The sequence below is a fragment of the Mesocricetus auratus genome, unplaced genomic scaffold, assembly GCF_017639785.1.
Source record: "Mesocricetus auratus isolate SY011 unplaced genomic scaffold, BCM_Maur_2.0 Super-Scaffold_100008, whole genome shotgun sequence".
Taxonomy (NCBI): Eukaryota; Metazoa; Chordata; class Mammalia; order Rodentia; family Cricetidae; genus Mesocricetus; species Mesocricetus auratus.
The window spans coordinates 53513280-53525309 of NW_024429192.1; the positions used below are offsets into that span (position 1 = coordinate 53513280).

Sequence of the window (12030 nt, forward strand, 5' to 3'; positions counted from 1 at the left end):
CTCAAACACACAGAGATCCGCCTGCCTCTGCCTCCCGAGTGCTGGGATTAAAGGCGTGAGCCACCAACGCCCGGCTTCTTTTTTTTTTCATGTCACACTTTAATATTATATTTCTTGTGTGTCAATTATGCCTCAAAAAAGCTATTTTTGGAATGGTATCAAGAGCGATGAATTCTGTCCTTTTAGGCAACTTTCTGTATCTGTGTGATTACTCACAGCTGAACTTTTGCTAAGTATCCACTATGATTCGATAATGTTTGGGTTTAAAATTCCATAATTGCAGAGAAGTAGTCTGACAGAATTATATATGAGGTCTGGGGAATCTCTAGCTGAAGAGGCCCTGATCTGGCTGTGAGGTCTGGACCGCTGTATCAGGGACTCTGATAAAATGGAGGAGTATGGTTACAATAAGTGCTGGGAGCCAGGGCCATGCAGGTGACCTGATTGCTGTGTGGTTGCACAGTCAATTCTACTCTCTGAGTCCCTTCTCTTGCTCACAGCTTTAGCTACACCCCTCACAGTGCAGAGAATTGCCTGCATGGAAGAGACCCGAGCTCTAGGGAGAGGAGTAATTCAGATTCTTGTTATAACCTCTCTACACTCACTCTTTTGATGGCAGCTCCTGTCTGTGCCAAGAGCCAGTCTCTCTGGGCATCTTGTTTTCACTCCCACTGTGCAGGTATTGGCCAGCTCACGGGTTCCCATGGAGCCTGGGGTGGGTGTACTTAAAGGAGCCACCGTTCAAAGGTCTAGTTCTAACTCTCAGTCCTAGAAGTCTGGGGCTTTGTGGAGCCAAGTGACTCTAAGGATTGAAACGAGGAGCAAGAATTCCAGCCATCCTACGGCCATCCCAGAGATGTGTACTAACTCCCAAAGCTCTGAGCCACCATGGAGCTCCTGCTGCAGCTAGCCCAGCATTGTATACTGGCTGCCAACTCACCACTCTCTTGTCCGGGACCCTCTGGGTAAACACCTTGTAGAGTCGCCAGCTCTTCCCCAGGATAGGGCCGAACACAAGGGATGTCCCAATGCACAGCATGGACAGTCTTATCTGGGGGGGGGGGCAACAGAAGCAAGAGTCACAAGTGGAACCCTCATCCATCTTCAATGTCTCAGGCCCACGGAGGATATGGGGTAGAAAGTGGGCCTTGCTGAATGCCCATAACACGGAGACATAACTACCACTCATAGAAGGAGCCATGAGCGTGAAACATTTTCGAAGTTCAACATGGTGTCCGAAACAAAAGTTTCAAATGTCACCTACCTGAATGAGCACTTCCATGGAACTCCCCACAAAAGCATCTTGAATCCCAAAAAGGTAAGCGCTGCTGTAAGTCAGACAACTGCCCAGTAAGGTCACAATGTTCAGATTGGGGCTGGACATCTTCACAATCCTAGGTGGAAATAGGAAGAGGGACATAGCTATGACCCATTGCACCAGTGTTGAAGACATGCCAGAAGACATGGGGTTCTTCACATACACCAGTTATTAGACGCACACATTGCCTTTCTTTCCTTATTTGATGGAAAAGAGAGGAAACGGAGGACAAAAGCAGAGAATTGAGGCAGCGTCTTTTTTAGGAGAGGGAAGAAATGAAGTCAGTGGGTAGCAGAAGACTACAGGGGAATGTGGGTAACTGGGGTTCCAGACAAACTCTAGACACCAGCAGAGGTCCAGGATGTGAATCAGTTGATGGGAGGTGGAAATCCAGGGTGTGAATCAGTTGATGGAAGGGGGAAATCCTGGGTGTGAATCAGTTGATGGGAGGTGGAAATCCAGGGTATGAATCAGTTGATGGAAGGGGGAAATCCTGGGTGTGAATCAGTTGATGGAAGGTGGAAATCCTGGGTGTGAATCAGTTGATGGAAGGTGGAAATCCTGGGTGTGAATCAGTTGATGGGAGGTGGAAATCCAGGGAATGAATCAGTTGATGGGAGGTGGAAATCCAGGGTGTGAATCAGTTGATGGAGGGTAGAAATCCTGGGTATGAACTGGTTGGTGTAAGGTGGAAATCCTGGGTGTGAATCAGTTGATGGAAGGTGGAAATCCCGGGTGTGAATTGGTTGATGGAAGGGGAGATCCAGCTTATTCTATGGATCACTGATGTCTGACCTTCTGTAAAAACCATTTCCCATTTGCCTCTCACAACTCCTACACATAAGCCGTGAGCATGATCGTGACCTCCTTATGGCATGCCTGCCAGGATCTCAAAGCCAAACATCTCATCACCGATGGGCAGCTTTGCACCCCTGCTCTTGTATGCATCTACTTTATTTGAACACCCTAATTTGGTCTCATTTGCATGATCCAGTATTGCATGACCCCTGATTTGTAATTCTCCCCCTTTCTGATTTAGTGAAGAGGAACCCAGTCTAGTTGTTTTTGATGAAACAGGCATTCTCTAGTGTTCATGTCTCAAGCACTGGTGTGAACCCATTGTTCAAATAAATATGCCATAGACCTAGATGGGTAGTTTTTGGTATTTTTCTTGAGAAGTTTTACTGGCGATACCTCATAAAAGAAGAAAATTGAAGCAGAGAATTGAGGCAGCGTCTCATAGGAGATGATTAACCTGTTTTGTTTGTCTGAGTGAACACCTGTGAAGCCACTAAAATGTCAATCAGCTCCAATTCAGTAGGTGAATGACTTGTCTGGGGGACCATCTTAGCCACATTAGGAGTCATTCAACCACCATGTCATGTTATTTTTCTATTGCACTAAATGGTGAAGTCTACAAAGATGAACATTTTCACTCATCTACAACATGCAGGAGATTTCACAAAGCCAGGAGATTGAAATATTATATACTTCATTATAATGACATGACTTGTGCTCCACATAAGAAGAGTTAAGAGTCTAGACTAGGTGGCTAGCAGTCTGCAACAAGGTGCGGGGTGGGTGGAGTTAAGTTTATATAACAATCTCTCCCCCCCCCATTTTCTTATTCATTTATTGACTGGAAATGTGAGGCAAGGGTTTTCTCAATTTTTCTATTCTCCAGTAGTCTCAGGACATGCAAATAGGCATCTACAGAACTAATTTAATCCTGGATTGTCACTCTTGTAGGCTAATGAACTCAGATGCTTGTGGCATTCACCAGCTCAACCTCTGCAGTGAAATAAAAAGGATTTCAATTCTGAGGATTTGTTGAGTTTCTCATTCAGTCCACTGTTTTTGATCTGTACTACAAGAGGATTCTAGACCTATGTCACCAAAACTCCAGATTTATTACGTGATCTGGTGTGGTGGCACAGATCTCATCTGCTTGCTGTTTTGCCCATTTCTAGGGTTTGAGTTAATCAGTTAAAATTCTGCACACCTCACACTATTACTACTGTGACCTCTAACCACTTGTGCCTCACATCTGTGTCACCCTGCCGCTGCATGCCACCTAGTCCTCTTTAGAGGACCCCCAGAGAGAGCAATGTAACCTTTCCACTGCCTAAGCTCCACATCCTTTAACATAACGATTCCACTTTAGTTTGTTTCAGGGTCTCTGAATCCTTTGTCTCATCATTTGAATTAGCTCTACTTTCAGGAATTTGAAACATAAATATACTCTTTTGCCCTCATTGAGATAGGGTCTCACTGTGTATTCCTGACTGTTCTGGAACTTGCTATGTGTTCCAGGCTGGCATTGAACTCACAGAGATCCACCTGCCTCTGCCTGGGATCAAAGGTGTGTACCACCACACCTGACTCTCTTTTTTAATTTTTGAAAAATATTTATTGATTTACTTAATGTACGTTGAGGTTTTGCCTGCATATATGTCTGTATGTCATATTCCCTGGAACTGGAGTTACAAACAGTTGTGAACTGCTATGTGGGTGTTGAGAATTCAACCCGGGTCCTTTGGAAGAGCAGCCAGTGCTCTTAACCACTGAGTCATCTCTCCAGCCCTATTTTTTAATTTTTAAATCACAGTCCATTCAGAATTTAACTCCTTGTCTTCTCCCACAAGTTGTTTCTCCACCATCCTTCTGCTTTTCAGCACAAGAACTCCATCTTTCTGTTTGCTTGGATCTAAAACCTTGGAGTCACCACTGACTCTTGCTTACCTCCCACATCCAATCTGTCTTGAAATCTCATTGGTTCCATTCTTGAAATACAACCAGAACCCAGCTACTTCTCACCACCTCTACTGCCACCAACTGATGGAAGTCTTCCTTGCACTTACTAGCCTCCTAACTGCTCTCCCTGTTTCTTTCCGGGAACTTCCTTCTGTAAGGGGACTACAAGCCCCTGCAGCTGAGAGCCAATGTGTTAGCAATCACTGAAGTCAGAGGGGATCACGAGCTGGCTTAGCGTCCATGTGCTAGACAAGGAGGGCACATGATGGGTAATAGAAGTGGACTTCCACGGAATGGCTGAGACTTCCCTGGTGTTACTGCTCACGAAAAGACCAGCATTATTTTGGGATTCCGAGTGCTGAGGTTTTTGCAGTATGGGTTTTGGCCACGCTAAGTCCTCAGTGACAAGCCTTTTGTGTTGTGTGGGTGAGCCTCTTCTGGGCTTCCCTCCCAGCACGGTGATGAGAGAAGCCTGAAAATAAATAAGAGATCCTAGCAGGATGTTTGTGAAGCTCCGTGCTCTCCCACCCTCAGTTTCTAGGATACCGCACCATCTGTGGGAGCATTCGTCCACATGTGAATGTGCACACACATGTTCGTTTGTCTCCAATGAGGTCAGGCTCCTCCAAAAGTTCCTTTCCATTGGCCAAACTCTTCCTGGAGAATTCTCTTAGAAAATGCTTTTGTCTAACACATCTCCCAGGTCAGGTGGCCAGGAGGGCCCCGAGGGCCCAGCGATGTGACAGCAGATCTCATCTTTATGACCACACAGGTTCCCAACTCTCCGCTGATGTTAGTGACAGAAGTGAGCTGCACACATTGCTCTCCCAGATTTCGGGAAACCTGCTGATCTTGGACCACCTTGCTGCTGTCGGCTGGGTGTGGAAGCTTGTCTTCTTTTTTATCTAGGTGGGCCTGCCCTTCCTATGCTTGCTTGCTTTTCAAAGCAAGCTCAGGGCTTGTACAGCTTCATTTTAACCTGGAGAGGATAAATTTTCCACTCACCAACCTGTCATTTTGGACCTGCAGCTACTGATGCCGTAAAGGACCCGGAAGCCCAAGGGCTATAGATTAGTCACATGGTTAGCATGATGAGGTCCTTTCAGCTCTTCCCTGTAGCCGTAGCATCTTCCCCCTGCTGCTGGTTTATCGGCAAGCCAGTCACGTGCATTTCTGCCTCACTTCCTTAGCAGTAAGATCAGACTGACCTCGTTTCCAGAGATGTGAATTTTACAGCCTGATCAACTGATCATCCAAATAAAAGCTTTGCTTATTAACTTTGAAAGAAAACTTGCTGAATATCCTGGCCCCAGGTTCTCCTTTAGCTGACGAACTCAGTGTCCTTTGCTTTGCTTATGCTTTCACTAATAGTCAATCTGTGTCAATTAATTCCTGAATATGAACCTATCACTGTATTAAGAAAATGGAGATGGCAAAGCAAATTAGAATCTCTGCCCTCAGCTCTCGAGGCTACTTCTTTGAGTTTCTGTCTTTTTCACTACAAGATACGTTCCTTATTTCTCTCTCTCTCTCTCTCTCTCTCTCTCTCTCTCTCTCTCTCTCTCTCTCTCTGTCTCTCTCTCTAGACAGGGCTTCTCTGTGTAGAGCTGGCTGCTGGTCCCAAACTCACAGAGATCCACCTGCCTCTGCCTCCCGAGTGCTGGGATTAAAGGTGTGTGCCACCACCGCCCAGCATCTTATTTCTCTTTAAAAAATACAATAAAAATTTCATTTAACACTAACAGTTCTTTCCTCAGTACCCAGGGTTATTAAACACACACATGTGAGAACATATAGATTAAAAATCCAAATTACATTTATTTATGTGTGTGTTGGCACCTGTATACCACGGCATGCACATATAATTCAGAGGGCAGCTCACAGTAGTTGGTTTTCTCCTTCAGTTGTGTGGGTCTTGGGGACCAAACTCAGAGAGTCTAGCTTGGTGGCACGTGCCTTTACCTGCTGAGCCATCTGCACAGCCCACAAAGTAGATATAGGCTGTATACATTTTATTTATTTATTTATTTATTTTGGTTTTTTGAGACAGGGTTTCTCTGTGGCTTCGGAGGCTGTCCTGGAATTCGCTCTGTAGACCAGGCTGGCCTCGAACTCACAGAGATCCGCCTGCCTCTGCCTCCCAAGTGCTGGGATTAAAGGCGAGCGTCACCACCGCCTGGCGGCTGTATACATTTAATATATGAAAATGCACATAGATTTACAGCACACATATTTCAGAATTCATAGTTCTTCTGGGCTACCAACATAACCGAGTACCAATTCAAAATTGCATCCTTGCATCCATTTTAAAAGCTGAAATATGGAAATTTAGATTTCCATTTCACAGCAAATGCCCATCGCCTCATTGTATGGGCTCCAGTGTCGGACAGCAGTGAGAGGCACGCTGAAGACGCATTGCCAGTGAGGAGAAAGCAAAAGCCACAAGTGCGCCTTGTGAAAGAAGCCCACTTTAATCTAGAAGTAGTGTGCTAACATTAGCTACCGGTTTTTACACACTCCCAAATGTGTATTTCCACATCTCACACAACTGTAAAGCATTTTAAATGTGCTTTTAAACAGCAAAAGTGGGCAATAGACGCACAGAAGAAAATTCCCTTTTCCCCAGGCTCTCTGACCCAAGGGTTCCAATTCCATGCTGGTTGTGATCAGGCTGCGATTTCAACTTCCGTTCTCCCTCCCACGGCAACTGTAGGAAAGGCCACCAGCGATTTCTAGCAAGACTCTTGTAGCATTTCCAATAAAAGCTAGAGCAGACACCCTGATTCTAAATAGGACAAAAAGCACCAGCACAATTGGCCGTCCGAAGCATCCAATCGCAGCGCGCCAGCCCCAGGTGGCTGCAAATCCATCTTTGCTCCCTTGTTCCTCTCTTTTCAGTCTCCGGGTTTATTATGTCAGGGGAATGTTGGGCCATGGTGTGTCTGGGAATCCGTGAGGAATGCTGAATACATGAATACAAGCAAACATGGGTCTCTGTCGGGGCAGATTCTGGGAATTCATGATCCTGGGGCTGTGTTTGGCCTAGCTATGAGTATCTTCTACGAGGCTCTCTTAGGAGTACCTTATTAAATGTCTGGTAAATTAATTCTTTTTTAAGACAGGGTTTCTCTGTGTAGCCCTGGCTGTCTTGGAACTCGTTCTGTAAATCAGGGTGGCCTTGAACTCGGAGATCCTCCTGCTTCTGCCTCCATAGTGCTGAGACTGAAGGCATGCACCCTCCCCCCAGTCTGTTAAATTAATTCTAGTCATTAGATCTAGGTGAGTGTTAGGGGTTCAGGCCTTAGGAAAATAGGAAATAAGAAAACCATGAAGGGAGACCTGTTTGCTCTCTGTTGCCTTGTCCCCTACCAGTTGTGCAGGGCCCTAGGACTCACTCTGCCCTGACTCTCATTTTAAGATGAAAGGATTGGTATGTGGATTTCTACTGGGGACAGTGTGGGCACAACTGACCCTTACTCTCTGACTCTGGTTTCCTCTAGCATTCTTTCCCTTCCCTGAATTGGTCATGGCTGCCCGCGACCCTGTTGACACCTCCTTGGTTAATGAATCTTTTCCAGAGGCCTTTCTGACCCTGGTTACTGGCATCCTGTAATAGTGTCAGTGGGCCGCTAGTTTGCACCTGCCTCCCCAGAGGCCCGGTTTAGCTGGCAGTGTCAGCAAAAGCAAACACAGAGGACTACTCAGCTCTCTGAAGCAGCACAGCCTTTGGCACACTTTGCAGAGACTCGACTGTATCTCAGAGCCCATTGCTGGCTCAGAGTTAGGGCCTTGGCTGATTTCCCATCGTGCCTCCTGATTTTAGCCACTGGCCAGAATCCAGTCTGAATTCCTCCTGCAGCTGGCTTCGGGTCCTTGGGTTTCTGCCATTGTCTAGTGTGTCTAAGCCTTTGGCCCCAGTGATGGCTTGGCAGTGTTGGCTGTGCACTATGACAGACAGGAATTGTACATTCTTTCCTATAATCTGATGAAAAAGAAACAGCTAATTGTGTGTGTGTGTGTGTGTGTGTGTGTGTGTGTGTGATGTGTGTATGTCTGTGCATGTGCATGTTCATGTCTGCAGGTGTGGGTACACCAACGCCCAGCCTCCCAGTTTTCTTAAGACATCTTCTTGTCTTTCCCCTCCCCCTTTCCTATAGATCCATATGTGTCTCTCTTGGGGTGTTCTTTTTTCCTAGGTTCTCTAGGATTAACCTCCTTCTTAGTGCTGGGCATTATGGTCGGTGCTGAGTACAAAAATAAAGTATTTGACTCAAACCTCAGCAAAGGAAATGAGTAAGTGAATAAGCAGATCTAATTCTGAAATAAAAATAAGTATTGTTCAAAGAGTATGGAGACTGATAAAGGAACTGTATTTTACAACAGCTGTATTAAATCCCAGAGTGACCAGAATCATGGGGAGAGCTTGTCAAACCACGGACTGCTGGTCTTTATCACCCTCAAACGTTTTGGATTAAGTAGAATCTAGGGTTGGGTCTGAGGTTATCTCTGAGTGATTCTGCTAATTCTGGCCCAGGATCCTCCTTTTAAGAGAAAGGAGCTTGTTTTAAAGGACAGATGAGTGTTTTCCTGGTAACAAACCAAGTGTCATGAGACAAGCAACGAACCGATACAGGCATGTAACCAGTGTGCACAGTACACTGTTAGAGCATGGCTTAAAGGGAAATGTGGGAACTGTATCTTACAAACAAACACAGAGATTGAAATGCAAGTCAGGCTTGGTAGTGCATTCCTTTAGTTCCAGCACTCAGGAGACAGAGGAACTCTCTGTGAGTTTCAGGCCAGCCTGGTCTACACAGTGAGACCCTATCCCCAAAACAAAAACAGAACTCCCATAAACCTTAAATACTAACCTAAGGGGTGTTAGGTGAGCCCAAGTCTGCATTAGGAACCCGTGTTGTGTTTCTTAAGTTATTTTGACAAAAGAGCGAAGTTTACAAAATGAGAAAGACCTACTAAGGGGCCATGGCAACTGTTCCAATAAAAACAAATTAAGGGGGCTAGAGAGATGGCTGTTCTTCCAGAGGACCCAGGTTCAATTCCCAGAACCCACATGACAGCTCACAAATGTCTGTAACTCCAGTTCTAGGGGACCTGACACCCTCACACAGACATACGTGCAGGCAGACAAAACACCTATGCACATAAAATAAATACATCAAAAAAAAAAACAAGTTGAGATTACACTTGGTTAATGGATCTGTATAATAAGAGACTGATTTGAGAGACATTCCAGAGGTTAAATAGCTGAGACTTGGTGACTACCCATATGTGTGGGAGATGATGGAAGCAGAAGTAGATATGAATGAATGGCACTATTAGTGAACAAGATGGAAATCACATAATCAAGGGGAAGGCAAGACTAGTGATTAGAGTCTAGTTTTAGCCAATGAATCTAAACTAACTATGGAAAAATCTTTACAGCAACTACAGACCAGGGGAAGTCAGGACCAAGGATACTGAAGTGGAGACATTAAAACCCGACAAAAGGTGCAGTGTACGAAGACAAGACTGCAATCCAGGGTGACATCAAAATTAAGTGGGTGGATGGAATTTTAGAACTGCTGGAAGTAAGAGACAAGAAGCACAGAGGTGGCTAGGTGTTGGTGGTGCACGCCTTTAATCCCAGCACTCGGGAGGCAGAGGCAGGCGGATCTCTGTGAGTTTGAGGCCAGCCTGGTCTACAAAGCTACACAGAGAAACCCTGTCTACAAACAAAAATCAAAAGAAAAGAAGGGGAGGAAGAAAGGGAAGATGGTTAATAGTGTTAGTACATCATGAAAAGCTGAAAAAGGGTGAAGGCTAAGAAGCATCCGTTGATTTAGTGACCTTGGCAAGGAATCCAATGTTGTTAATGTTTCTATGTTAGTATCACAAGTTTGGTCAGCTGGTCTGTAGCAATGGTTCTCAAAACTTCAATCACGGGGATAGTTTTTCTAATGTCTGCCTGGTACTCTGAGGTAACTTACGGAACAAAGCCTAAGCATCATTTTTTTACAGGATGCACTTATTTTATGTATGTAAGTGTTCTGCCTGAATGTATATTTGTGCACCATGTGCATGCAGTGCCATCGGAGGCCAGAAGAGAGCGCTGGATCCTCTGGAACTGGAGTTACCAATGGTTGGGAGTCACCATGTCAGTGCTGGGAACTGAATCTGGTCCTCTACAAGAGCAACAAGTGCTCTTACCCTCGGGATCATCTCTCTAGCCTCCGGCTTGAAGCTTTTTAAAACTTCTTGGGGGTTTTTAATGCAGAACAACTTTGACATTCACTAATTTAAGTATATTATTAAAGTAATAAGAATTTTTAGAATTATAAAAAGATTTGGATGGCATTCCTCCAGTGAAGATATAGAACTGACCAAGTATATGAGAAAACTCTCAGCATTATTGGTCATCCAGGTGATGGGAATGAAAGCCACAATGAGACACCATTTTATATCCATTGGGATGGCTGGAATTGAACAGGCAATGCACACGGCATTGGTGAGGATGTGGAGAAGTAGAAGACCCCATAGATTGCTGGTACGACTGTAAAATGGTGCAGCCATTTTGATAAACAGTTTTAAACGTAGGTTAAACAGTTACCATATGACCAGGAAACTCCGTTTCATGGCAAGCAAAATGTATGCTCACACAAAAACTTGTGTGTGGGTTTTCAGAGCAGCATTTCATCTAAGCACAGTCCCAAAGCAAGAAAAACCAAGTATCTGATGATGGATAACTGATGAATGGATAAACAAGATGTGTGGTACCCATATAATGGGACGTTGCTCAGCCACAAAAAGGAATGAAATACTGATTGATATTACCACGTGGATGTACTTAATAAACATGCTAACATTATGCTGAATAAAAGAAACGAGACATTAATGTATGAATCCATTTACATAATGGGTCTGGATTAGATAAACCTATAATTATAGAAAAATAATTGATTTCCAGGTAGATAATCTCACAGATATAGAAAGAATAATTAGTTTCTAGGGGGTTGAGGAAGGAGAAATGGAAAGAAACTGCAAACCACCACAGAGTACCTTTGGGGGCAATGAAATGTTCTGAGATTAGTGATTCTTAAACAACAAACTTGATAGATGGTGTATGAACCCCATCTCCAAAGACACCAAGAGGGCCTCTGAATTCCTCCTGTCATCTTGCAGCCCCAAGGGGCTTCTACTCAGGGTTCATTGAGGACAATGCCCTCTGCTAAGCACATTTCTGTTTTACTGTTTTCCCCACCTTAGCCTGGGTGTCGGGACAGAAAGGAAAGGAGTCATCCAGTTTTGTCTGATGCCTGGTTTAAGTTCTCAGAGTATATTAATGTTGAATGTCTGACATTAGCCACTTTCAGGACAGGAGGGAAAACACAAATGACAGGGAACCTAATAAATGAGAACAGACCATTCCGCAGGCAAGAAAGGAAGAGACCAGAGAGGTGTAAGGAGATCTTGAATGAGTAGAGCAGCATAAAATTCTAGAACACTTTAAAGATAAACTACTATTTAAAAGTCAGATATGAGACCAGGGAGACAGCTCCATGGGTAAAGGTGATTGTTACAAAGCCCTTATAACCTGAATTTGATCCCTGGGACATTCATGGTGGAAGGAAAGAACCAACTCCTGAAAGCTGTCTTCTGACCGCCACATGCACACAGGAGCATGTACATGGCCATGCACACCACACACACTTAGATAAATAGATAATGCAATAAAAAGAAAAGGCCCAGATATGCAAGTTTAGAACAGTATAGATAAAATGCTTTATTTATATTTTCTATTCATAATTTTATAACATACTTTATTTCTACCTGTAATTATTTTAACCTGTGAAATGTACTAAATTTTAGAACGGTCATTATCAACTAAGAGACAATACAGGCAACAAAAAGTATAATTTTAAAGCAATATTTCCATAATAGACTCTGTCCAAAATGAGCTA

At 44.3% G+C, this 12030-nt stretch overlaps 1 protein-coding gene across 1 annotated transcript in view; it reads right to left on the reverse strand.

Annotated features, from left to right (window-relative positions):
- Nucleotides 1-12030, reverse strand: part of Gpr156 (G protein-coupled receptor 156) — a 75434-nt gene that overhangs the window by 20652 nt on the left and 42752 nt on the right. Inside the window, exons 4-5 of the mRNA XM_005071500.4 lie at nucleotides 1265-1394; nucleotides 941-1051 (exon numbers count right to left, since the gene is read on the reverse strand). Of these exons, the coding sequence (XP_005071557.1) occupies nucleotides 941-1051; nucleotides 1265-1394 (241 nt within the window). The remainder of the gene's footprint in view (nucleotides 1-940; nucleotides 1052-1264; nucleotides 1395-12030) is intronic.